General features: G+C 41.7%; 2 protein-coding genes across 5 annotated transcripts in view; both read right to left on the reverse strand.

Moving 5' to 3' along the window:
* LOC132895138 (WD repeat-containing protein 7) overlaps positions 1-5,592 on the reverse strand; it is a 217,294-nt gene extending 211,702 nt beyond the window's left edge. For both annotated transcript variants that reach the window (XM_060935381.1, XM_060935380.1), the window contains exon 1: positions 5,469-5,592. The gene's annotated coding sequence lies outside the window, so the exon portion shown is untranslated. The remainder of the gene's footprint in view (positions 1-5,468) is intronic.
* Positions 5,593-6,863: 1,271 nt separating this feature from the next.
* Positions 6,864-26,548, reverse strand: part of add1 (adducin 1 (alpha)) — a 91,875-nt gene continuing 72,190 nt past the window's right edge. For 2 of the 3 annotated variants that reach the window (XM_060935382.1, XM_060935384.1), the window contains exons 13-16: positions 21,776-21,932; positions 21,272-21,571; positions 18,888-18,971; positions 6,864-10,806 (exon numbers count right to left, since the gene is read on the reverse strand). In XM_060935382.1, coding sequence (XP_060791365.1) covers positions 10,472-10,806; positions 18,888-18,971; positions 21,272-21,571; positions 21,776-21,932 — 876 coding nt within the window. In that variant the 3' untranslated portion in view covers positions 6,864-10,471. The remainder of the gene's footprint in view (positions 10,807-18,887; positions 18,972-21,271; positions 21,572-21,775; positions 21,933-26,548) is intronic. The other variant, XM_060935385.1, reaches the window with a different exon arrangement.

Here is a 26,548-nt window from a genome sequence, read left to right on the forward strand (position 1 = left end):
TCGCTCTGTAACAACCAATGAATGCGCTCGCTTCAAACAAAGAGTTGAAAGATGGCAGCCTCCGTGATCGAGGCGTAAAGATGCAAATCCGAGGCTGCCATCTTTCAAACAAAGTCGGAACGAATAGGATACGAATGTGGATTTGAGGGAAAAATCGGAAACATTTTTTCTTCAAGTTTTGAGGTGAAAAAAGCGGAATTCTGCGAATTCGCGGAAAAATCACATCCCTGATTATTAGAAGGGGCATTATTAGGAGGGGCGAGGATTATTAGAAGGGGCGTTATTAGGAGGGGCGAGGATTAGTAGAAGGGGCGTTATTAGGAGGGGGGAGGGTTATTAGAAGGGGCGTTATTAGGAGGGGGAGGGTTATTAGAAGGGGCGTTATTAGGAGGGGGAGGGTTATTAGAAGGGGCATTATTAGGAGGGGCAAGGATTATTAGAAGGGGTGTTATTAGGAGGGGGAGGGTTATCAGGAGGGGCGAGGATTATTAGGATGGGTGGTGTTAGGAGGGGGAGGGTTATTAGATGGGGGAGGGTTATCAGGAGGGGCATTATTAGGAGGGGCATTATTAGGAGGGGCATTATTAGGAGGGGGGAGGGTTATTAGAAGGGGCGTTACCAGGAGGGGGGAGGGTTATTAGAAGGGGGGAGGGTTACCAGGAGGGGCGAGGGTTACCAGGAGGGGCGAGGGTTACCAGGAGGGCAGATTATTCAGCCTGCAGGTGGAATGAAGAGCCTCCAGAGCCACTGAAGTCTCTTCACTTTAAAAGCACTTGAGTGACCACAAAACCCACATGAACACTGTTTCTGACACCACTTTAACCTGAACTTCACACCGAGCTGCTCAACGAAGCAACGAAGCTCTTCTCCAAACCACTGGGGGAAAAGGATTCCTGCACAGAGACCTTCAGATCAGCAGCAAAGTCGACGGAAATACGGAACACTTTCTCTCACAAAATACAATCATTTAAAAGGAAATGAAACAAATAAGTAGGAATTAATTAACTAAAATGTGAAATAATTGCTTAAATGTCAATTAATTTGTTTTAAATTGAATTATGATCTGAAATTAAATAATTAAATACATGTCATTTATTTAATTTGCCTAAAAGTTTAAAGAGAATGAAGCTGATATAAATTACAGTCTCGCTCATACACACTCAGCTGCAGGAGCTGCTGAACTTTCAGAAACACGAGCCACGTTTGCGTGTGGATGAGAGGAGTTCGGCCATCAGAACAGCTGGATTGATTCACCACCACTTTCAGTGCAGTGTGACCAATCAGGTGCTTGATCCCGCCCCCTAACTTTGATGGGTGACTGACAGATTTAATTATTTCATGGTGTGCGACGTAGCAGCAATCGTGAAATAAATAAAAGACGATAAATAATTTAAAAATTACAAGCATAAGGAAATAGACACGAATATTAAATTATCCGGCTCATATTCCACACTTAAATTAATTATTTCACATTTCAATTCGTTAATTCATAATCAGTTCATTTTGCAACTAAATACGTTCCAGACACGAGTCCATCATTTCCTTTAAACTGGAACAGAGTGGGAATGTGGCAGAAAGCCTGCTGGAGAAGCTGCACGATGCAGCACGAGGGAGCGTGAAGTGTGGAGGAATCACACCGAGTTCACAGAGAGGAAGACTGCAATCACGCCGCCACGCTGGAGATCCGAATCACCGCATCAGGAGAGTGAGAGAGTGTTAGTGCGAGAGTAATACGAGCTCCACAGCAAGCAGAGTTTATACACTACAGCACAGCTAATGGGTCTGAGTTATTTACCCTGAACATCATTACATCCTGAGAGAGAGAGAGAGAGAGAGAGAGAGAGAGAAGTATTGTGAGCACTGTTAAAATGTTTTGATGGATGGATGGATGGATGCTTATTTGAGTGCAGGGACATCGGTTTTCCCCCCACAGAGCCATCGTGCTCCGCATTTACTTCCTTCTCTCATTTCTACTCTGGAATATTTTCTCTAAGTGCGAGATGAATCAGTGGATTTCACAGCTAGACCTCCCACTCCCACACTCCCACTCCCACACTCCCACTCCCACAGGCTGCTTCACAGAAACGCAAGATAAAAGCTCCACGAGCGCAGAGATGTACAGAACAGCAGTCTGACCTGCACCGTGCTGAATGGAGAAACCCAGCACACGTCTGATTCGAGCGCCCGCAGGACGGCAGTCTGATTGATCACGCACGGAGGATGTTGTCGTCGAGCAGCACTTACACAAATGAACCCAAACTCACACTGCACTCACAGCATCATATACTTCCTGCTCACAGACATCTGTGAGCCAAGAAACGCAGATAAACTATTACACATATTGATATATAATTAAATAAAGACAAACAAACCAAACACACAGGACAAATACTCTGAATCAGTAAGCTACGAGATCAGATTTGGCATGATGTAAATGAACGTGTGTTTCATCATCATCACGTCTTATCAAAAACGTGATGAATAAAACCTGGAAGCAAAAATTCTGCAGAGACGACAAGAAAATCAGATCAGAGCCTGACCTCAACATCACACGCCATCATGAGTTTAATCAGAAAGAAAGAAAGAAAGAAAGACAACTGTCATTGGGTAAAGAGACAGACAGAAAAAGAGAAAGAAAAACAAAAGAAATATGACAGTCATTGCGGGTGGGTGGGAGGGAGAGAGGAAGGAAGGAAGAAGAAAGAAAGAAAGAAAGAAAGAAAGAAAGAAAGAAAGAAAGAAAGAAAGAAAGAAAGAAAGAAAGAAAGAAAGAAAGAAAGAAAGAAAGAAAGAAAGAAAGAAAGAAAGAAAGAAAGAAAGAAAGAAAGAAAGAAAGAAAGCAGACAGACAGACAAAGAAAAGAAAAAGCAAGCTGCGGTCTTTGTGCATTACAAAATAAATTCTGTACGTTTTTCAGTCCAGCAGAACTAGAGCTCAGTGTATTTCTCACCACACACACACACACACACACTGCACAGCTGCTGAAAGTCAGGACACTCCGACTGATCTGGACAAAGAAGCACAAAGTAATAAAATCACCTACACTGCGACAGGTTCACGACAAAATCATCACCATCATAGCACTCTGTCCTGATGAGTGAGTGAGAGTTAATGAGTGAGTGATGAGTAAATGAGAGTGAGTAAATGAGAGTGAGTGTGAATGAGTGAGTGAATGAGTAAATGAGTGTGAGTGTGTGAATGAGTGATGAGTGAGTGAGTGAATGAGAGTGATGAGTTAGTGTGAATGAGTGAGTGAGTGTATGATGAGTGAGTGAATAAGTAAATTAGAGTGAGTGATGGGTGAGTGAGTGTGAATAAGTGATGAGTGAGTGAGTGAATGAGAGTGATGAGTGAGTGTGAATGAGTGTATGATGAGTGAGTGAATGAGTAAATGATGAGAATAAGTGAGTGAGAGAGTGAGTGAATGAGAGTGTGAATAAGTGAGTGAGAGTAAATGAGAGTAAATGATGTGTGAATAAGTGAGAGAGTAAATGAGAGTAAATGATGAGTGAGTGTGAAGAAGTGAGTGAGTGAATGATTAGTGAGTCAGTGATGAGTGACTGAGTAAATAAGTGAGAGTAAATGATGAGTGAGTCAGTGATGAGTAAATGATGAGTGAGTGTGAATAAATGAGTGACGGTGAATAAGTGAGTGAGTGTAAATGATGAGAGTAAATGAGTGAGTGTGAATAAGTGAGTGTGAATAAGTGAGTGAGTGAAATGAGAGTAAATTATGAGTGAGAGTGAATAAGTGAGTGAATGATGAGTGAGTCAGTGGTGAGTGAGTGAATGAAAGAGTAAATGATGAGTGAGTGAATAAGTGAGTGAGTGTGAATGAGTGAGTGTGAATAAGTGAATGAGTAAGAGTGAATAACTGAGTGAGTGAATGATGAGTGAGTCAGTGGTGAGTGAGCGAGTGAGTAAATGAGTGAATAAGTGAGTGAGTGAATGTGAATGAGTGAGTATAAGTGAGTGAGTGAGTGAGTGTAAATAAGTGAATGAATGTGAATAAGTGAATGAGTGAGTGTGAATCTGAGTGAATGATGAGTGAGTCAGAATAAGTGAGTGTGAATAAGTGAGTGAGAGTGTGAGAATAAGTGAGTGTGAGAATAAGCAAGTGAGTGAGTGTGAATAAGTGAGTGAGAATAAGTGAGTAAATGATGAGTGAGTGTGAATGAGTGAGTGAGTACGAGTGAGAGTAAATGAGTGAGAGAGTAAATGAGTGAGAGAGTAAATGATGAGTGAGTGAGTGTGAATGAGAGAGTAAATGATGAGTGAGTGAGAGAATAAGTGAGAGTAAATGATGAGTGAGTGAGTGAGAATAAGTGAGTGAGAATAAGTGAGTAAATGATGAGTGTGTGAATGAGTGAGTGAGTAAATGATGAGTGTGAATGAGTGAGTGAGTAAATGATGAGTGAGAGAGTGAGAATGAGTGAGTAAATGAGTGAGAGTGAGAGAGTAAATGAGTGAGTGTGAATGAGTGAGAGAGTGAGTGAGAATGAGTGAGTGTGAGTGAGAATGAGTGAGTGAGAGAGTGAGAATAAGTCTCATCTCATCTCATTATCTCTAGCCGCTTTATCCTTCTACAGGGTCGCAGGCGAGCTGGATCCTATCCCAGCTGACTACGGGCGAAAGGCGGGGTACACCCTGGACAAGTCGCCAGGTCATCACAGGGCTGACACATAGACACAGACAACCATTCACACTCACATTCACACCTACGCTCAATTTAGAGTCACCAGTTAACCTAACCTGCATGTCTTTGGACTGTGGGGGAAACCGGAGCACCCGGAGGAAACCCACGCGGACACGGGGAGAACATGCAAACTCCGCACAGAAAGGCCCTCGCCGGCCCCGGGGCTCGAACCCGGACCTTCTTGCTGTGAGGCGACAGCGCTAACCACTACACCACCATGCCGGCCAGTAAGAATAAGTGAGTGAGTAAATGAGTGAGAGTGAGTGAGTGAATGATGAGTGAGGGAGTGAGAATAAGTGAGAGAGTAAATGAGTGAGAGTGAGTGAGAGAGTGAGTGTGAGGGAGAGAGTAAATGAGTGAGAGTGAGTGAGAGAGTAAATGAGTGATTGTGAATGAGTGAGTGAAAGAGTGTGAATGAGAGAGTAAATGAGTGACAGTGAGTGTGAATGAGTGAGTGAGAGAGTAAGAGAGAGAGAGAGAGTCACGGGGCTACTGGCCAATAACACAGCACAGCAGTGAGCTAAGCTAAGCTAGCCTTTTTTACTAACGAAAAAAATATAATATTTATTAAATAATACACATCACAACTCCAGCACATATTTACACATCCAGCTGGTCTGCGGGTTTCTCCGTAGCCATGGCGACCAACCTTATCCACTGAACCCCAATAATAATAATGCAATGTCGCAGCTTCCGGGTGCGCGCGCGCCGCTATTACTGTTATTATTCGGCTTTCAGTGTCGCTGATGAAAAGCGTTCGGGCCCGAACTCACCGTGAGCGCCTGACTGACGCAGCGCCCCGCCACAGCAGCAGCACCGGATTTCACAAACAAAGCGCTGCTGAGTCTCCGCTCCAGATCCCACCGGTTTTGCCCTCTACAGCCCCACAGCAGTCAGCTGATCCAGCGCCGCAGACTGACGCACTGTACGCCATTGCGTAACACGCACTTCTACGTAATGACGCAATACGTCGGGTTTATCATTAAGGATGTGTAAGTATATTATATTTTTGACTTGATTTAATAAAAAAAAGTGTAAGTATATTATACATGCGCTGTACTATTTTTTAACCAATTTTTAAATATTTATACTTAAAAGAGAAAAACTATTTCTAAAACACAGCGCAACATATATCTGTCACATCTTTACCCAAGGATCATACGTTTTGTAGCAATAGAACAATGTAGTATTAAAAATATGACTATTTTTATACATCACTTCACAAAAATATATAGTAATATTTAACTATTCTATAACTATATATATATATATTTTTTTTTTTTTAAATAAATCACAAAATATTTAAAAAGTAATTTTTTTATTTTAATTTTTAACAGTTGAATATGAGCATGATGAGACATACATATTAAAATCTATATTCACATTAAAAGATCTTAAATGTTATTGCTTTCTCTCTGGTTTTCAATATACTAACATTTAATAAAATATATCAATATAATAAACATTAATACTAATATTAAAATTTTACAAACTCTTCAGTGCACAATTATATTAGAAATGTTGAATCATGTTCTTTAATTGCTCTTTTTTATACATTATTTTATCTGTATTTTCTATATCGCTATCATTTAGACTTAAAAATCTAAAATAGAAAAAAAAACCTTTTTTTAAACTTCATTTTTCATGAATAAGACAGGCAACAAACAGCTCGTGGAGTGTTTTATTTTACTGATATGGACATTCTGTTCACTGCTGTATTCAATTCATTCATTTTCAGGATGGATTATTGTCAAATTCTTTGATTTTAAAGGACTTAATCATTACTTTTATAATCCCAGTGCACCTGCAGCACTTTTAAAACCACACACACAATTGAAAATGAAATAATGTTTTGAATTAATTTCTGCGCGCACAGGAAATTAAATGGCAAATTTAAAAATCCCTTTTACATTTATTTTTGACATATTTAAATGCTTTTTAATTCTATTTTATCCTATAATGAGACCTAAATGTCCTCATTTTCCTAAGTAGCTGTAGAAACCTGTAGAAAGGTTTTATGTATCGATTTTACCCTTGAATATGGAAAAAGAAAAGCTATTGTACATAACAAACCAGTCATTAATCATTATTAAAAATGTTTTGAAAGGAGAAACTTTATTCATAATAATAATAATAATAATAATAATAATAACAACAGTGCTATGAAATTGAGAATGTAAATAAGAATTTATTGTTGGAGAGAAAACATACATATCAGAGAGTAAATATGAAACAGGAACCAAAACAAAAAGCTCAATAATGTGAGCAACTGAAACGACAGAATGGTGAAGAGAGTAAAACAAGGCAGTGTTCTAGAGCACACAGTCTTTCTGGAAACTTCTTTACATCGTCACACACAAACCGAGCTTCACAGGATGAATGAAGAGTAGATCCAGCATCGATGTCACGATTTCCTAAAGCACAGAACAAACCTACGAACCGTAAAAGCAGCTGTTTATTGGATTTCAGAGTTCATTTCCAGTTGCTGTAATTTATACACATCTGGTTTAGTGTGAGAGAGCGAGCGAGAGAGAGGGAGATGGTGGTTCATGTTAGTGGCTTTAGATTCGTGCAGCAGTCTCGAGGAGCAGGAGTTCACATCACATGGAAGGATTTCTATCAAATCTATTATACAGCACAGGACAGAGTGAGAGCAACGCGAGAGAGAGAAAGAGATTGATGAGCAGAAATAAGTAACGTGGTGAAGTGGATTGCAGTCTGAACTTATACACAGTCATCATCCATCTCTTATTCACAGTGTTTTATCAGGATTTACACTGCAATCCAGAACTGTTTTAGAGAAGGGATTTGGGGGAAAAGAAAAGAAAAAAATGCAAGAAACATAAAAAAAGGTACTGAACTGGACATTTCTTCATCACTCAAGTGCAACCATTTATACCTTTAACCCAGGAAGGTGCACCTTTAAGAGTAAAGCTTTAAGGTCCAATTATTCCCTGTGAATTATTTTATTTTTAAAAAGGTATAAAGATACATCATGGGTCACTTCATGGTACCACCTCAGCGACAAATCCAAAAAGTACACTTCTGGATCTTTATTTCGAAGAAGAGAGTTGGCAGAATAAATCATTATCTATTACCAACAGGTTAATTATCTCATTAAGGCAAGACACTATGGGATAGAAATAAATTTCTGGGGGGGATTTTATATATATATATATATATATATATATATATATATATATATATATATATATTTTTTTTTTTTTTGGGGGGGGGGGGGGGGGGGGAGATACAAACTGCATCTCGAGCACGTCGTCTTCACCTGGAGCAACACACAACCAAAAAAACCTAACAGGAAAACCATCATATTGGAAACCTAGCAGCTTTGAGGAAGGCCTTAAAGTGCATATCACGGGTAAATTCAGGAGCGAGATCAATGTAATTCTCCTATTTTATATTAAACTTTGGTCGAATATCTGTAACATTCTGCATTTTGTGCAATTTTTTTTACCTTGCGCAATACCAGAAAAATTCAGTTGAAATCAAGCCATTTGAGGCGAATTGGTCCGCCTCTGAAAAAACTTGGCATTTGGATTTCCCGGCAAACATTGATTTTTGTGACGTCACGTGCGGGACGCCTCCTTCTGAATCCTACGTCAGCGCTGGTTTGTTTATGAGAAAACGACCTGGTGGTTTTCTGCAAATTTCTTCAACGTTATCGCGTAATTATTAAAATGGTTAACAGATGTATCGTAGGAGGGTGTAGCAACACCAATCATGATGGGATTAGTACTCATCGTTTCCCAAAAGACCGGACAATGAGAGAGAAACGGGAGCGCTCGGTCTACACAGGCTGTGCACTGAAACCGTGCAAAGCTCGCGCAGCCTGCTGGCGCTTCCACAGGTGACGTCACGAATCTGGCTCCAGACTCCCTTGGGATTTTTCCAGACGCATTTTATTATTTTCTGCTATAGACAGATGACCTTGTGCACAATTACCCTTCTGGATGAGTGTGTAAAGGGACATACTTTCATATAAAAAAAAAATGAAATTGGTCCAGAATATGCACTTTAAGCTCCGCCCACTGGTCACAATCGCGTCCAGTCATTTAAGTGAATTCACATCTTTAAACTTTAAATCTGTTTTCCTTCAAAAATCATTTTTTGAATAAAAAATAATTTGAGAAACATTCAATTTTCCAGCATCATCTAAAGATCAGACGTTTGGTTGCATATGTAAAAACGATGTAAATTTAATCAAATGAAGCCTCAATTGCATGAATAAATGCAATTTTTTTGAAAATCTTCGCCAGCTCATCACTGATTTTATATCTTTTTTTTTTAAATTAACATATCCGTCCGTCATGTCTTGCCTTAATGAGTCTGAATAATTAAACTGTCATATTATTATTAGACATTTTTTAAATATATGTAATATTTTTACCCTCTCAGGAATATTAGTACATTTTCCAGACTGTAAAGTCACACTCACTAAACTGTATCTGCTTAGAGGGGGAAGAAAAAAAGATCAATACAGACCTTGTTTCATTGTACATTTTTGTTCTTGGCATCGTTTAGTTTTTATCCTGTTCGTGTTACTGTATCGCTTTCCAAGCTAAAGCTTTGCTCGAGTCCTGATTTTAACCCGAATGTCTTCACGCAGTCTTTAGTAGGAACGTTTAATCCTGAAACATCATCTTTCACTTGATAGAACATTCAGTTTATGCTAGCAGAGCTACAAGATTTTTTTGTTGTTGTTGTTTTATATGAAATGTTAGCACCAAGCGAAAATTAATCAATCACGTGGACTAAAGGGGTGGGAAATTACAGTAACTCCTGGAGAAGCACATCTACATCTAGCTAAGCTAATGCAAGAACTGCGTTACTGAATTTTTTATATATATTTCTTAATGGATATAGCTTCACCGTATAAGGTATTTGTTTTGCAGTGTGACGGAAATGACAGTCTTTGCTATAATTTGAGGAAATGTACCAGAAGGTCATAAAGAATAACTCAAAAATGGTTCGGGGTGCAAGATATTTTAGTTAACCAATAGCGTAAGAATATTTCTCTCATTAAATATAAAAATCGAAACCAGATCAATCTCAAATGTTACGAAATTAAACTACGATAACGAGAATAGTGTGAATATTTGTTACGGTATGTACATTTTCATTATACGACGTATTACGGAGACTAGTTTTCAGTGTTTTTATTCCATTTCGAAAACCTTTCCCCTTCCCTCACTCACCCGAAACTCGGATATTTTTCCATAAATGTTACGTAGAACGTTGCGTCTCTGATTAACGAGCGATTCAATACTGTAGCAGATTACGATCAGTTATAGCCAGTTATTCAGTCACCTGCTTACAATGATGACCAAATTTAATGCAAATCAACGAGACTTTTCTTAGCACCGTGCTGCTTTTTTTTTTCCTTAAACCAGATTTAACAAGGGTTTTTTTTTTGCGCATTCCTTTTTTAAAGACACTTGAATACATTTCGATACAATCCAAATACATTCTAGTGGTTAATTAAGCTTGGTAATTTATTATTTTATTTTCATACAAAAGCAGGGAGTTAAAATAAATCTCGGTTAAAACGTGGGCTGAGAGACACATGCGTAATAAAGTCACACAACACGTTTTACAGGATTAACTGTTTAAAAAAAAAAAGATTATGGAAAACAAAATGCCGACATTCACAAGCTACAGATGAACACAAGGTTAGCTAAAAGATTTAAAAAAACAATAATAAAAACAAGAAAAAAAAGAACCAAACGGTTTGCGGCCAGTTATCCTAGGAGTTTCCTCTCTAGGTCTCGGACTTCTTTTTGTTTTTCTTTAGAAACGACGGTGTGCGGAATTTTTTCTTCTTTTTCGAAGGGGATTTGTTCGGGGACTCGTCGCTGCCTTGGTCGCCAGTGGCGTCGTCAGCGGCAACAGGCTCCTCCCCATCTATGTGAGCTGGAGCAGGGTCTGGCTGAGAGGGGGCGGGGTCTTCTGCAGGAAGGGTGGTGGCGGCGGCGGCGGCAGCAGCGGAGGTGGGGGCGGAGGCTTCTGAAGGCTCGTCAGGGGTCAGGTCGGGGAGGGTCTGTCTTAAAGTGGCAGCGTCACTTTCGTCTTTAGGGCTCTGGTCCTCCTGCCGTTCTGTGAGAAAGGAAAGACGGAAAAAGCTCGATCATTGGTATGAAAAGCAGCGCTGTTATGAAGAGGCACCTCAGAGAGGAAAAAAAAAAAAAACGAAACAGCACTCAGAACTCAGCTCTGGCTTTGCCTCAAACCAAAATTAGCCATAATTTCTCTCACCGTGATCTAGTTTTTGGTCGACAGAGTCAACAACGCATCACAGTTATAATCCAAGTTTAAGCTCAAAGGGAATTTAACCAAGAACTCAACTCCGTCGGATCTGATCAGACCACACCACACCCATCTGGTTACGAGCACCAAATCCGAATTGTTAATTAGTGGTCGCTAATTACATGACACAACCCTAATTTCAATCTCTGCAGTGCCTTGCATGTACTTTGAACCCTCTTTCCAAACCAGAGATTAGTGTTTGCCATCAGAAGAGAAAATCTGGGACAAATTTCTGCAATCAAAGATCGTCTAAACAGCCTAAAACACAACATCCTCAGCGCGACATTAAATCCGTCATTTTAAAAATATTTAGAGTGGCCACGGCTGTTCACAAAAATTCAGTGCCCAGGTAAAGAAAGGCACTGCTAGCAAGCGCAGCAATTTCAAGGATAAAGATAAAGCTCGGTATGATGCTGCCACCACCATGCTTCACTATAGGGATGATGAAGAGGAGGAACTTTTATTATTTGTAAACTTTTTTTTTTGCTGTATACTTACTATACTGATACCCCCACACTATCAAAGAAAAAGTTGTTTTTTGTTTACAGTGGGGCAAAAAAGTATTTAGTCAGTCACCAATTGTGCAAGTTCTCCCACTTAAAAAGATGAGAGAGGCCTGTAATTTTCATCACAGGTACACTTCAACTATGAGAGAGAATGAGGAAAAAAAAAATCCAGAAAATCACATTGTCTGATTTGTAAAGAATTTATTTGCAAATTATGGTGGAAAATAAATATTTGGTCAATAACAAAAGTTCATCTCAATACTTTGTTATATACCCTTTGTTGGCAATGACAGAGGTCAAATGTTTTCTGTAAGTCTTCACAAGGTTTTCACACACTGTTGCTGGTATTTTGGCCCATTCCTCCATGCAGATCTCCTCTAGAGCAGTGATGTTTTGGGGCTGTCGCTGGGCAACACGGACTTTCAACTCCCTCCAAAGATTTTCTATGGGGTTGAGATCTGGAGACTGGCTAGGCCACTCCAGGACCTTGAAATGCTTCTTACGAAGCCACTCCTTCGTTGCCCAGGCGGTGTGTTTGGGATCATTGTCATGCTGAAAGACCCAGCCACGTTTCATCTTCAATGCCCTTGCTGATGGAAGGAGGTTTTCACTCAAAATCTCACGATACATGGCCCCATTCATTCTTTCCTTTACACGGATCAGTCGTCCTGGTCCCTTTGCAGAAAAACAGCCCCAAAGCATGATGTTTCCACCCCCATGCTTCACAGTAGGTATGGTGTTCTTTGGATGCAACTCAGCATTCTTTCTCCCCCAAACACAACAAGTTGAGTTTTTACCAAAAAGTTCTATGTTGGTTTCATCTGACCATATGACATTCTCCCAATCCTCTTCTGGATCATCCAAATGCTCTCTAGCAAACTTCAGACGGGCCTGGACATGTACTGGCTTAAGCAGGGGGACACGTCTGGCACTGCAGGATTTGAGTCCCTGGCGGCGTAGTGTGTTACTGATGGTAGCCTTTGTTACTTTGGTCCCAGCTCTCTGCAGGTCATTCACTAGGTCCCCCCGTGTGGTTCTGGGATTTCTGCTCACCGTTCTTGTGATCGTTTTGACCCCACGGGGTGAGATCTTGCGTGGAGCCCCAGATCGAGGGAGATTATCAGTGGTCTTGTATGTCTTCCATTTTCTAATAATTGCTCCCACAGTTGATTTCTTCACACCAAGCTGCTTACCTATTGCAGATTCAGTCTTCCCAGCCTGGTGCAGGTCTACAATTTTGTTTCTGGTGTCCTTTGACAGCTCTTTGGTCTTGGCCATAGTGGAGTTTGGAGTGTGACTGAGGTTGTGGACAGGTGTCTTTTATACCGATAACGAGTTCAAACAGGTGCCATTAATACAGGTAACGAGTGGAGGACAGAGGAGCCTCTTAGGTGGTGTTTACATTAGACCGTATCAGCGGATCATCAGATTAACGTTTTTAAAACGATTCGCGTGCACACAGCAACGCCAATACACGGATACGCTAATCACATGACTAATTAGACGGCACGTCACATGATCCCAGTGCATATCGGGCATGCGCAAGTCACTCACCACTTGCAAGTGGAAGGATGGCAAGCGAACACCTTCTCCAGCAGATAAACACACCTGGCTGTGATGTTCATGTTCTCACTGAGTTTAACCGCCTGAAGGAGGTAAATAAGTTGAAATGTGTAAATAAACCCCAGTGCGGCTCAGCGCTTCCTCCTGCGCTACAAATCACTCCGCCCTGAACAGCGAGTGCCCTCTGGAGGGTGCGCACTCCGGCCCTGCGCAGCTCACAGAGCGCGCGAGTGAAGCGCACGAGCAGTGATTCGGGACTGAGCCGCTGTGTGTGTGATCCCAACGCCAGCGAATCAGGAAGGTGGATGTCACAGTGACGTTGTCCAATGACGACGTCAGCTAGAGCTCAGCACAGCGTATCCTCGTTCCTCAATGTTTACACAGCACCGGATCAGATACGTAATGGATTGAATACGTGGGCCCTGGCGGATTCAAGTTGTTCCGCCTGTGGAGTCGTTTCCCGGCGTTTTAATGTGAACGGACAGTGCATCCGCGATGAAAACGAGATGGATATGGTCTAATGTAAACACCACCTTAAAGAAGAAGTTACAGGTCTGTGAGAGCCAGAAATCTTGCTTGTTTGTAGGTGACCAAATACTTATTTTACCGAGGAATTTACCAATTAATTCATTAAAAATCCTACAATGTGATTTCCTGGATTCTTTCCCCCCATTCTGTCTCTCATAGTTGAAGTGTACCTATGATGAAAATTACAGGCCTCTCTCATCTTTTTAAGTGGGAGAACTTGCACAATTGGTGGCTGACTAAATACTTTTTTGCCCCACTGTAAGTCTGGAACCCCAGAAACTAAAACCTTTGTTCATAAAGCTTGGTTTGAAAAACCAACCCAACTTACTCCCAAATATAAATATCAGCCCTGATCTAGCTTTGGATTTTGGACTTCTTGTCATGCATGAACAAAGAGCTATCAAACCCAAAGTTCCTGGACTTCAAACTCAAGCAGGTTTGAACAGTCACAGCCTTTCAACACCACACACACACAGCTAGAACTCTTCACCAGCAACGTCAAACGCACATTTCGCTCTGCTCAGCCAGAAGAAAGCAGCATTTTTGCTACAACAGGGCACACGGCATAGAGGAGGAATGAACACTGTGTACCTTGAGAGACGAGCATCTGGATCAAACATGAAGGTGGTCATACATTACCTGGTGTAAAGAAGCTCGACAATTTGATGTAGAACAGAAACACTCTGGGGTTGTTTGTTAATCAAGGCCAAGGAGCGGAAGAGTCTAGAAGCTTTGCTACTGGAATAACCTCAACCCGCTCTGATCACATCAGATTTCATTTAGCGGTGTGCTGATGATCCGTTAGATATTTTCGTTTACACCACAGCACCCCTGAATTCTCGTTGATTAATTTTCCATAACAGCAGCTCTGAAACCTTTTTTTTTTTTTAAATAGCTGAACACCTTCATCTGTTTGACACGCTGTTGCTATTCACTCAATTCGATTATGCTTGGGTCAGCTGATCGTTAGCCTGGGAAATCCCATGCTGCTTTGCACAATCGTTCCGATCTGAAAAGACAGCATGGAAACTATGGTCTAAAGGCTCGCCTGAGTTAGGGAGCCAATCAGAGAGTGGGGAGGGGTGGAAAGACGGTGGCGCGTACTACTCGACAAACGGAAGCTTGTAGTTTATTTGGGACTGTTTACGGATCACATTTAACATGGCGGCGAGTGATACGAACCAAACTTTCGATCAAGCTTTAGACACTGTTCTGAATAGTTTAGAGCGAAAGTTTGTTTTAAAACGGCAGTAATCGTTCAGTGCCATTGTTTTCCTATTTTTGTTTTGCCTTCTCTTTCCTTCTCTTCTTCGTCGCTCTAACTACGCCACTGGGTACAACTGCCATGACTGGCCATACGCCAAATGACAGACATTCGCAACGTCCAATAAACGGCCGTTGACAATCGTAAACCACACCTCCCCTACGAGAAATTCAATAGGCAGATTCCAGACCATATTTCACTTGTGATATGGTCTGGTGTTAACCAGATTAGCTGATCGTTGGGATTTGTGGTGAAAATATGTTGCATGCCCACAGTGTGCTCTCTGGTGGACAAACTACACAACACCACCATTCATAACAGTTAAATGGTCCATTTTCCATCTCTCCGTTTCTTTTTTAATTGTTATTTACCGGTCGTTATAAATGTCGATACCTGTTTACCTATAATTAGCTCATATCGAATAATATCAAGCACAGTGATTTATCGGTCAGGCCTTAACGCATACGAATACATTATAATTTCTATAGTTATAGCTCATTCGTTAAATCATATTACATGTTATTTGATGAAGAAAAAAAAAAAGAATAAATCAATCAATGATCTAGAATGATGTTATGGAAGGAGTCTCCAGTGTCGGTGCTTTTCCCCCCCAACCCTGGATACACACACTTTTTCTATAACGTGACAAGGTGCAGTTTTCTTAACAAATGAAAAGCACTGCTATAGTGTAAGCGATAATGTAACAGGAACGAAGTTCCACAACATTAAACAAAAGTTTAAAGCGATGAAATGTCATCATTATACATTAATACAAGATGTTCTAGACGAAAAAAAATTAAGCGGACTTTAGCTTAAAAAAACAAGTTGCAACATCAGTCCGTTGGGCCGTTTCCCCGGGCGCGGCCGTACTGGATTATCCAGATACGTTGGATGGATGGATGTATTAGGAGGCGAAAACGAGGGTGGCGCTGCGCGATATAGGATTCCGCACGTCTTCTTCATTCCGTCCTGGATCCAAGACGTTTGGCCGAGTGGCTTCATCAAGTAAAGCGAGAAAACTTTACTCGTGGACAAAGCAGCAAATTGCGGAGTGAGCATTTTACAGAAGACTGTGGATTTGTGAAGGACTTAGATGAAAAAAAAAATCACTGGAAAGAAGCGAGACATGATGCAGAAACGACAACTGAAGCCAGACGCGATCTCGACTTTTTCACCACAAAACACCAGGAGCACGACAGCACACCGTGTCACGCATCAAACGGATGGAAGATAAGCACGTAAATTAATATATTTTAAATAACCAGGCAATAAACTAGCCACGACTTTATTTTGATTCCTTTTCTAATCCTGCATTGCTATAATTTTTTGTTGAGAAATGCAAACAAATTGACCGAGACCATAATACGCTAGACCATAATATTATTGCTGGGTTTCACGTGACGTCACAGCCGCCTCATTAGTTATTCAAAACTTTAGCTGGCGGTCGACCAAAACTCAGTTGACAAAACGTTTGTACGGAGAAGGTGCATTGCTCGCATGAAAAAATGCCTTACGCTTGCGTTGTTTTAGGTTGTTCGAATCAATCAAACCGTGAAACTGATCAGTTTCTTCAGGGTTCAGCGTGAACGAGCACAGAATTTCACAAAAAGACATGGAGAAAGGTGGCTTTTCATTGCACCTCTCAGTGAAATCGAAGGGAGCCGAGTCGAAGCCTGCTCGAGTTTGCAGTGATCACTTGGTGAAAGGTTTGTATTTCCCTCTCAGCTCTGTCCTTAGTGTTTTCCAAGTACTTTTCTTGCTATGTCGTTATTTTACGGTACTTTTTTTTAGTCATGAAGCGCTAAAGTCCCCAGCTGTTTCTTTGTTTCCTCCTCACAAAGTCCATATGCATGAAGGTCGCGACAAAATTCTTCCCCAGCCATACAGTTACCGTACAATGCACCATGATCACTTCTCCGTCTTGTTTAACTCGGATCCAGGTCTTTAATGGGGTTTCTGATCTTTGTGAATGTTTTAGCTGAGAGATAAGAGCCAACACAAGTGAGAATCAAGCCAACTGTTTGTTTACACTTCAACTTGCAGCGCTTCGTTGTAAAGACGTGAACGAAAAGCTTAAAGTCATAAGCCTCCGTACTCTTCCACGCTTTCATCTGTTTTGCGGTGCAGAAGGACGTCTGCAACACCAGATAGTTCGAGATGTCGGGGAACTCGACTGAAGGGTAGTTTTCGAGATCGTATGACAAATCCTTCTTTTCCAGACTGTAGGGGTCGATTCCATTGCACACAGCAATCTTCTGAATATATCTAAAGCCAGCAGTGGCTTCTAGATTACAAGCGTACTCTGATAACTTATCGCTAGCTGTTTGCACTACGGCGGCTGTTTAGACCGCCAGCTATTTCACTTCCGGTAAAACCGCTAAGAAAAGTCACGTGACTGAAACCCAGCAATACTATAGTCTAGTATAGCATGCACTTGTACACCTCGCGGAAAATGACGTCACGTACGATGGAGTAATGACGACCTCCCTGACAAAAAACAAACAAAATCCCGTCTATTTTCCATCACTTCACTGGTTATATCGTTAAGAACAAATTCACCATGCAGCTTTTTAATAAAGGACGGACACAAAGACCGACTTTTAGCTCAGTTTGTTTATTTGCGAGATATTTCCTTTAAAAGGCCGACATGCTGCTCTTTAATAAATAACATTCAATTTGTCGTCTATCTGCAGTTCTATAAGTGGAATAAAACCCTTCAGGACGCTCTGTTATAGAAAAATAATCAACAACTGGGTGGTGTCATGTGGCTGTTTTATATTTAAATGCTTTGTCCTTATCCTTTTTACTGATCAAGATGATGCCACGCTTGTCTGTAATTAAATTTACTGCAGCTGTTTAATCATCTCAGAACCAATTTGAGAAAGGTTTGCTAATCATTATGATTAGCAATTCGGAAGGCAGAAAAATCCAATTACAGTACGTAGATTAAAAAAAAAAATCAAGTATTTATCTACTTCAGATATCAGAATATAGAATGTACGGTACAGAATGCACAAAGTACATCCTGATATAAATTCAGACGTCGCTCATGAGTGTGTACATATAAATATAGAGAGAGGGGGGGGAAAAAAAAAAGAGGGTGAAAACTGACAGGAGCAGACCACTGAGACGATTCCAGTGAACAAAAGAAAACTGGAAGCAGGTCAAAGGCCGGAGGCCAAAGAGCGAGAAGATAAAGCGGACGAGTTAGTGATGAGAGGAGAGAAACCGAATGAGGGCATGCAAAGGAGAAAGGAGGCTACAAACACACAAGCATGTAGGTGGTGAAAGGGGAGTTGGAGTGGGACAGTACTTACTATGGCAACAGGTACTCTTTTGCATTTCCGTCTCCTGATTGTAAGGCAGCCACGAAGAAGAAAAAAGCACAGTAGAAAAAAATGTCTATGCAGGTCAAATCACAGCCACCATGTTAAAGAAAATCAAAAGGAAGACCAAAAAAAACTGGAAAATAGACCACCAGGAGAAAAAAGAATGGATACACACCATTCTTGGAAAGACTCCCGAGAAATGAGTATGAAGAGTGCGAAATGTTTGAGAAAAAGTGGAATAACTGGAGTGACTAAGTGAAATTAGATTACACCTGAGGTTTCGTTGTCCTGAACTTGACGAGCTCTGCGAGAGCGTTACTGTTTATACATAAAGAGTACGGCTGATTACATCTGGCAGTATCGGTGTAATCCAAAGTAATAAAGACCAAGAGGTGGAACAAAAAAAATTAACAAGGCACCTAATAAATCCACAGCAAAAAGTTTCCAACGTGTAGATCAGAACAAAACGATTTTAAAAGACTCAAGTCATCAAAAAATACCAATGGATGACCATTGATCCTCTTGGTCTCTTATTACATACGAATGAAACAGCAAAAATTGTTCGTGATTGTTAAAGATCACACTGAGACACAGAAACTGCAGCCTTCTTAGGATTACCCCCTGAGGCACACCAAACATACACACGGAGATCCATGCACAAGACCACCTGGTTGGACATACCTTCTTCTACTCTAATTGGAGTGCTTGGGGGGGTACGGGTGGGGCTCGGACCTTTCCCCACCTCCTCTGGGTCCTGTGGTTGATCTAAAAAAAAAAAAAAAAAAAAAAGGTATTCAGTGAAAAAGGCTGATTAAAAAGGCAGCTTACATCATCCAATCACAAGTTAGTCAGTCATAGTCTTATCACAGCAGGCATCAAAACATGATCTCTGATGTCGTGTAGACCATAAAAATCAAGGGAGACAAATACATTAGAGGGTAATGCTCATGCCTCAAAACCAAACAAAATTACACACAGTTAAAGATTTGCCTTCATCCCGAAAAGATAGTATTCAAAAAGACCATGAAATTAAGTCAAAAGGCTCATTTTATTCATATCCGAGCCCCACACAACCCCAGTCAGGATGACACTTGGATCCCAGCTAAAGCAAGAAGGCGGCGTCCATAAATTAAATTCCACATTATTTTTTTCCCCTTAAGAACCACACCAGGAATGATGATTCACAAGACTCAAGAAAGAGTTAAGCCACAAGGACTGGGAGACACCAATTCCCATGATCTAATAGCTTTCATTAATCAGTATTATTGGGTAAAATATGCTTTGGGAAAGAAGAGGGTAGGAAAGGAAAAAAAAAAAATCAAGAGATGACCAAAGAGGAGGAAAGGGGACCCTCCAGAGACGGGTAAGGAGGAGGAAAGGGGACCCTCCAGAGACGGGTAAGGAGGAGGAAAGGGGACCCTCCAGAGACGGGTAAGGAGGAGGAAAAGGGACCCTCCAGAGACGGGTAAGGAGGAGGAAAGGGGACCCTCCAGAGACGGGTAAGGAGGAGGAAAGGGCACCCTCCAGAGACGGGTAAGGAGGAGGAAAGGGGACCCTCCAGAGACGGGTAAGGAGGAGGAAAGGGGACCCTCCAGAGACGGGTAAGGAGGAGGAAAGGGGACCCTCCAGAGACGGGTAAGGAGGAGGAAAGGGGACCCTCCAGAGACGGGTAAGGAGGAGGAAAGGGGACCCTCCAGAGACGGGTAAGGAGGAGGAAAGGGGACCCTCCAGAGACGGGTAAGGAGGAGGAAAGGGGACCCTCCAGAGACGGGTAAGGAGGAGGAAAGGGGACCCTCCAGAGACGGGTAAGGAGGAGGAAAAGGGACCCTCCAGAGACGGGTAAGGAGGAGGAAAGGGGACCCTCCAGAGACGGGTAAGGAGGAGGAAAGGGCACCCTCCAGAGACGGGTAAGGAGGAGGAAAGGGGACCCTCCAGAGACGGGTAAGGAGGAGGAAAGGGGACCCTCCAGAGACGGGTAAGGAGGAGGAAAGGGGACCCTCCAGAGACGGGTAAGGAGGAGGAAAGGGGACCCTCCAGAGACGGGTAAGGAGGAGGAAAGGGGACCCTCCAGAGACGGGTAAGGAGGAGGAAAGGGGACCCTCCAGAGACGGGTAAGGAGGAGGAAAGGGGACCCTCCAGAGACGGGTAAGGAGGAGGAAAGGGGACCCTCCAGAGACGGGTAAGGAGGAGGAAAGGGGACCCTCCAGAGACGGGTAAGGAGGAGGAAAGGGGACCCTCCAGAGACGGGTAAGGAGGAGGAAAGGGGACCCTCCAGAGACGGGTAAGGAGGAGGAAAGGGGACCCTCCAGAGACGGGTAAGGAGGAGGAAAGGGGACCCTCCAGAGATGTGTAGGAAGGAAAAAGTACATTGGTCATAGATAAGGAGTACAAGTTTTGGGCCAAGAATAAATGGTAAAATTAGGAGACAAGAAAGAAAGGGTCAACCAGGAAATGGACAAGAAGAAAGGGTACATCGAGAGACAGATAAAAATAAAGGGTACATTGGTAGATTGGTAAGGAGAAAGGATATACTGGAGGTGGGTAAGGAGATAGGGTACACTGGAGATGAACAAGTAGAAAGGGTAGATCAGGAGACTGGTAAGGAGGAAATGGTACAATGGCAGTTGGGTAAAATGAGAAAGCGTACACGGAGAAACAGCACATTGGGAATTGGGTCAGAAGACGTGGTATACCTCGAAATGGGCAAGGAGAAAGGGTATAATCTGAGACAAGTGAGGAGAAAAGAGTGCACCAAGAAATGGGTAAAAAGAAAGGGTATATCAAGAGATGGATAAGGAAGATACACGTCCTATACAAAGAGAAAGGGGAACAAGGGAAATGGTCAAAGAGGTAAGGTACACTGGGAGACTGGTAAGAAGGAAGGGGTACATCAAGATATGAGTAAGGATTAAGGATACATCAGGAGTTGGTGAACTGCACCATCAGGAGAAAATACATTAAGAACCAAGGAAAGGACACACGAGCAGAGTCAACCCCACAGTTCCAAGTCTACAGAGGGTAGGATGGATGCCAGGCAAGAGCAGGCAGATGGCACATCAGTCTACCTTCAGCTTGGCTGTCTTGTTCAGGCCGAGCATGCTCAGGCAAGCCTGTGTTGACATTGAGGGCTTTCAGCACAGCACAGTGAAAGTCCTTGTGTGGTGACGCCAGAGGACCAGAAGGACTGACCCTTCCTGATCCTGCCTCAGGTTCTTTACTTCGGTCTGGGGCGGCGGCAGCAGCAGCAGCAGAAGGAGGAGCTGTAAAGACCTGATTCTCTTCCAAATTGTGATTTGAGGAGGCAGGAGGAGCAGCGACTCCTCCTGAACCTGTGACCAATATACTGCTGGACGCATCAACCTGTACTGGAAGTAACAACAGTTTTGTTCCAAAGCTGTGGAGGCGCTGAACTGCACAGCAACTCTAAGTCCCAGGGCAAAACTTCATTTGGTCAAGCAATCGCAAAAATCTCTATATATTTATCCAAGTATATGATGGAAAAGGAAAAAAGATCACGCATGTTATTTATGATGGAGCAGAAAATGCTAGAAATGCAGAGAGATTCTTACCTTCTTGTCCTTTCTGTTTGAGCTCCACTTCCTTACGGTACTCCTCCAACTCCTGGTCGGTGAACTTATTGAATGGATTTGGTCCAGTCTTGGTGACAATCACACGAGGCTGGTACTCCTTCTCGATAATGGCTTTAGAGGCGGTCACTAGCTCCCCCTGTTGGTGAAAAGCAACACAGACCGGTGACACACATTGATTAAACGAAACGTCAGTATCAGGGTCAATAGGACACATTCTGTATCAACACAGTATAATCCAAGATTTACGACTAAAAATTTAACGACAATTATTTGCCTAAACAACAAATCTGCGAAGTTGATGGAGTTTGTTATTTTGTGTATTAAACAAAAAATATGGAAAAGGAGAAACCTTGCAGATGTTTAACGATAAATCTCAATTACAAATTTTAAAAATGCAACACAACCAGAATTGTAGTTATTCTGTACACTTTGGTAACAAGACACCATTCCAAATAAGATGAAATGTTGTGTATGGTTTTTTTAGCGTCACTGGTGGAGTGATGGTTATTCGTCAGGATGTACCTTTCTAACAGACCTAGCAGGACTATAGCTGTCTGAGAGGTCAAGGCCATCGATACACTCCAAACAGTCAGACAGAGGAGCGTCCTGCAATAGTAGACCTTATGAGCAGTGCATAACCCAGCGCCATTCATTAACACACACTTTCACACACACACACATATATGTGCACAAAATTACACTAAATACAAACAGACAGACTCTTTGAAAAACAGGCTAGGATAGAGATGAGGTCTAGGGCTGGGCAAAATAATACTAATATTTCGATATACAGTGCCTTGAAAAAGTATTCATACCCCTTGAACTTTTTCACATTTTTCCACCTCACAACCACGAACTTAAAAGTTTTTCTTGAGATTTTATGTGATAGACCAACACAGAGTCATAATTGTGAAGTGAAACGAAAATGATAAATGGTCTTCAAAATTTTAAACAAATAAAAATCTGAAAAATGTGGTGTGCGTTAGACTACGTTCAGACTGCACCCTGAAATGACCCATATCCGATTTTTTTGCCCATATGCGACCTGTATCCAATTTGTTATTGACAATCTGAACGACAGATCCGATTTTTTTCACATGCGACCCAGGCCGCTTGGATATGTGGTCCTAATTCCGATGCATATCCGTTATTTTCACATGCGACTGCAGTCTGACCAGACAGGTCGCATTCATGCGACCTACACGTCATCAACAAGAGACAAACGTCACTATTCTGCGTTGGCTAATCCCGCCTCTTTGGTGGAAAGCAACAACATTTGTACAGTTTTCAGAATTTAAATAGACTTTTATAGAATTGATCAAGCTAATGGTGGATTTGGTAGGGACCTGGATGTTGATCTGTTAGCCTGATTAAATAAAACAGTTTCTATAACTGATTTATAACTTAAACCATCCTGTATTACAAGATTCTGGAAATTTCCAGTAATTTGACACCTTCGGTCTCATTAGTCTGCTGCCCACATTAATCAGATTATTGTGTGAGTTCCGCCGCCGCCACAAAAACCACATCGCCAGGTCTCGCCTCATCTCCATGCTTTACTTGCAAACTTGAAGAGTGCGCTTTTTTTTTTTTTTGTTTACGTATTACGTAGATGTGCTTATTACGTGTCAATTTGCGCATGCGGGACACTTTTGGGTCGTTTTCTGTTCATATTGGAGATCGCATACAAGTCTCATATAATTGGTAATGTGAACGGCCTAACAAAAAAATCGGATTTCACAACAAATCGGATATGGATCATTTCAGGTTGCAGTCTGAACGCAGTGTTAGTATTCAGCCCCCTGTACTCTGATACCTCTAAATACAATCCAGTGCAATCAACTGCCTTCAGAAGTCATCTAATTAGTTAATAAAGTCCTACTGTGTGTAATTTACTCTCAGCATAAATACACTTGTTCTGTGAAGGCCTCAATGGTTTGTTAGAGAACACTGAAGAACAAACAGCATCATGAAGACCAAAGAACTCACCAGACAGGTCAGGGATAAAGTTCTGGAGAAGTTTAAAGCAGGGTTAGGTTATAAAAAAAATATCCCAAGCTCTGAACATCTCAAGAAGCACTGTTCAATCCATCATTCAAAAATGGAAAAAGTATGGCACAACTGCAAACCTACCAAGACATGGCCGTCCACCTAAACTGACAGAGCGAGCAAGGAGAGCACTGGTCAGAGAAGCAGCCAAGAGGCCCATGATCACTCTGGAGGAGCTGCAGAAATCCACAGCTCAGGTGGGAGAATCTGTGCACAGGACAACTATAAGTCATACACTCCACAAATCTGGCCTTTTTGGAAGAGTGGCAAGAAGAAAGCCGTTGTTGAAAGACAGGCATAAGAAGCCATGTAGGGGACACAGCAAACATGTGGAAGAAGGTGCTTTGGTCAGATGAGACCAAAGTTGAACTTTTTGGCCTAAATGCAAAGTGCTGTGTGTGGTGGAAAACTAACACTGCTCATCACCCTGCACACACCATCCCCACTGTGAAACATGGTGGTGGCAGCATCATGCTATGGGGATGCTTTTCTTCAGCAGGGACAGGGAAGCTGGTCAGAGTTGATGGGAAGACGGATGGAGCTAAATACAGGGCAATCCTGGAAGAAAACCTGTTGGAGGCTGCAAAAGACTTCAGACTGGGAAGGAGATTCACCTTCCAGCAAGACAATGACCCTAAACATACAGCCAGAGCTACAATGGAATGGTTTAGATCAAAGAATATTCATGTGTTAGAATGGCTTAGTCAAAGTCCAGACCTAAATCCCATTGAGCATCTGTGGCAAGACTTGAAAATTGCTGTTCACAGACGCTCTCCATCCAATCTGGCTGAGCTTGAGCTATTTTGCAAAGAAGAATGGGCAAAAATTTCAGTGTCTAGATGTGCAAAGCTGGCAGAGACATACTGTACCACAAAAGACTTGCAGCTGTAATTGCAGCAAAAGGTGGGTCTACAAAGTATTGACGCAGGGCGGCTGAATACTAATGCACATTACGTTTTTCAGATTTTTATTTGTTTAAAATTTTGAAGACCATTTATCATTTTCGTTTCACTTCACAATTCTGTGCTACTCTGTGTTGGTCTATCACACAAAATCTCAATAAAAAACTTAAGTTCGTGGTTGTAAGGTGGAAAAATGTGAAAAAGTTCAAGGGGTATGAATACTTTTTCAAGGCACTGTACATCTTTACATATGTTATTGAAAACCACTTAAATTACTACTTAATGACTCAAAGTAGTGAAAATAATCGTGAATATATTATAAATTCTATATCACACTCCGAGTCCTTATATTTTCCAGATAATAAGTGACAACGGAATAGAAGACGACAGCTGGCCGAATACAAAAACGATGCGTGTCATTTCGCTATCCTTATCAAAGCTTATATCTGGAAAACGTACCATGACAGATACGCAATTTCGCACATCTGAACACACAAATGCACGCACACACTCCACACACAAACATGCACTGAGCATTTCCTAAAGAAGCACATGGAACAGACTCAAGCCAAATGGTTCAAGGTCATGCACTGCAACATCAGAAAAATAAAACAAAAAATATATATATATATGCTAGTCAAACCACACACAACATTTTCCAATGCATGTCCTGGCATTTTGTAGGAAAATTATAAACAAAATCTTGATTGTACGCTAAGCCAACACTTCAGTCCGTCGTCCTACAGTAGAAAAGTTTATAAAGGGTAGTTGTAAACTGTAGTAAATATCCTCCGTCTATTACGCCACTCTCCCCAATGGAGAATGAGCGTGCAATATAATTATAATATTGCATGTTTCAAGACAACACGACGTCACACACTGGAGCTCGTGCGAAGATCCAATGGCAAAACTTTGCTGCTGCGTATGCGCAATCATTTCTTTGTTGACCGGGAAACAGAAGATCCAGTGCTAGGTTTAAGCACTAAATAAATAAACTGAAACTAAAGACGCACTGAACACCTGAAAGGCCACAGAAACTTCATTATATATTCTTCACGCATATTTACAAGAGAAACACATACCAATGGACATCGAAAAACCGGGAAAAAACACACGTCGGAGATGTAAAACTTCCACGCTAGCTAGTGACTGCGGCAATTTGTAAACAAACATGGCCGCGAGGTTTGCTTCGTTAAAAGTGGAAGATTTAGAGAGAATTTTGAAAGAGAAAGACGAGCTGAACACCCGAAAGGCTTCCAGAACTTCACTGGATATTCTTCACGCATTTAATCTTCCGTATTAAATATTTGGAAAAGCTGCAAAAGACACACGTCGGAGACGTCCAACTTCCGCGCTAGTGAGTGACTGCGACAGTCTGGACACAAACATGGCCGCGAGGGCTGCTTCATTTAAAGCAGAGGATATACACTACCGTTCAAAAGTTTGGGGTCACTTTGAAATGTACTTATTTTTGAAAGAAAAGCACTGTTCTTTTCAATGAAGATCACTTTAAACTAATCAGAAATCCACTCTATACATTGCTAATGTGGTAAATGACTATTCTAGCTGCAAATGTCTGGTTTTTGGTGCAATATCTCCATAGGTGTATAGAGGCCCATTTCCAGCAACTCTCACTCCAGTGTTCTAATGGTACAATGTGTTTGCTCATTGCCTCAGAAGGCTAATGGATGATTAGAAAACCCTTGTACAATCATGTTAGCACAGCTGAAAACAGTTGAGCTCTTTAGAGAAGCTATAAAACTGACCTTCCTTTGAGCAGATTGAGTTTCTGGAGCATCAC

Source organism: Neoarius graeffei, chromosome 12, assembly GCF_027579695.1.
Source record: "Neoarius graeffei isolate fNeoGra1 chromosome 12, fNeoGra1.pri, whole genome shotgun sequence".
In the NCBI taxonomy this organism is placed as follows: domain Eukaryota; kingdom Metazoa; phylum Chordata; class Actinopteri; order Siluriformes; family Ariidae; genus Neoarius; species Neoarius graeffei.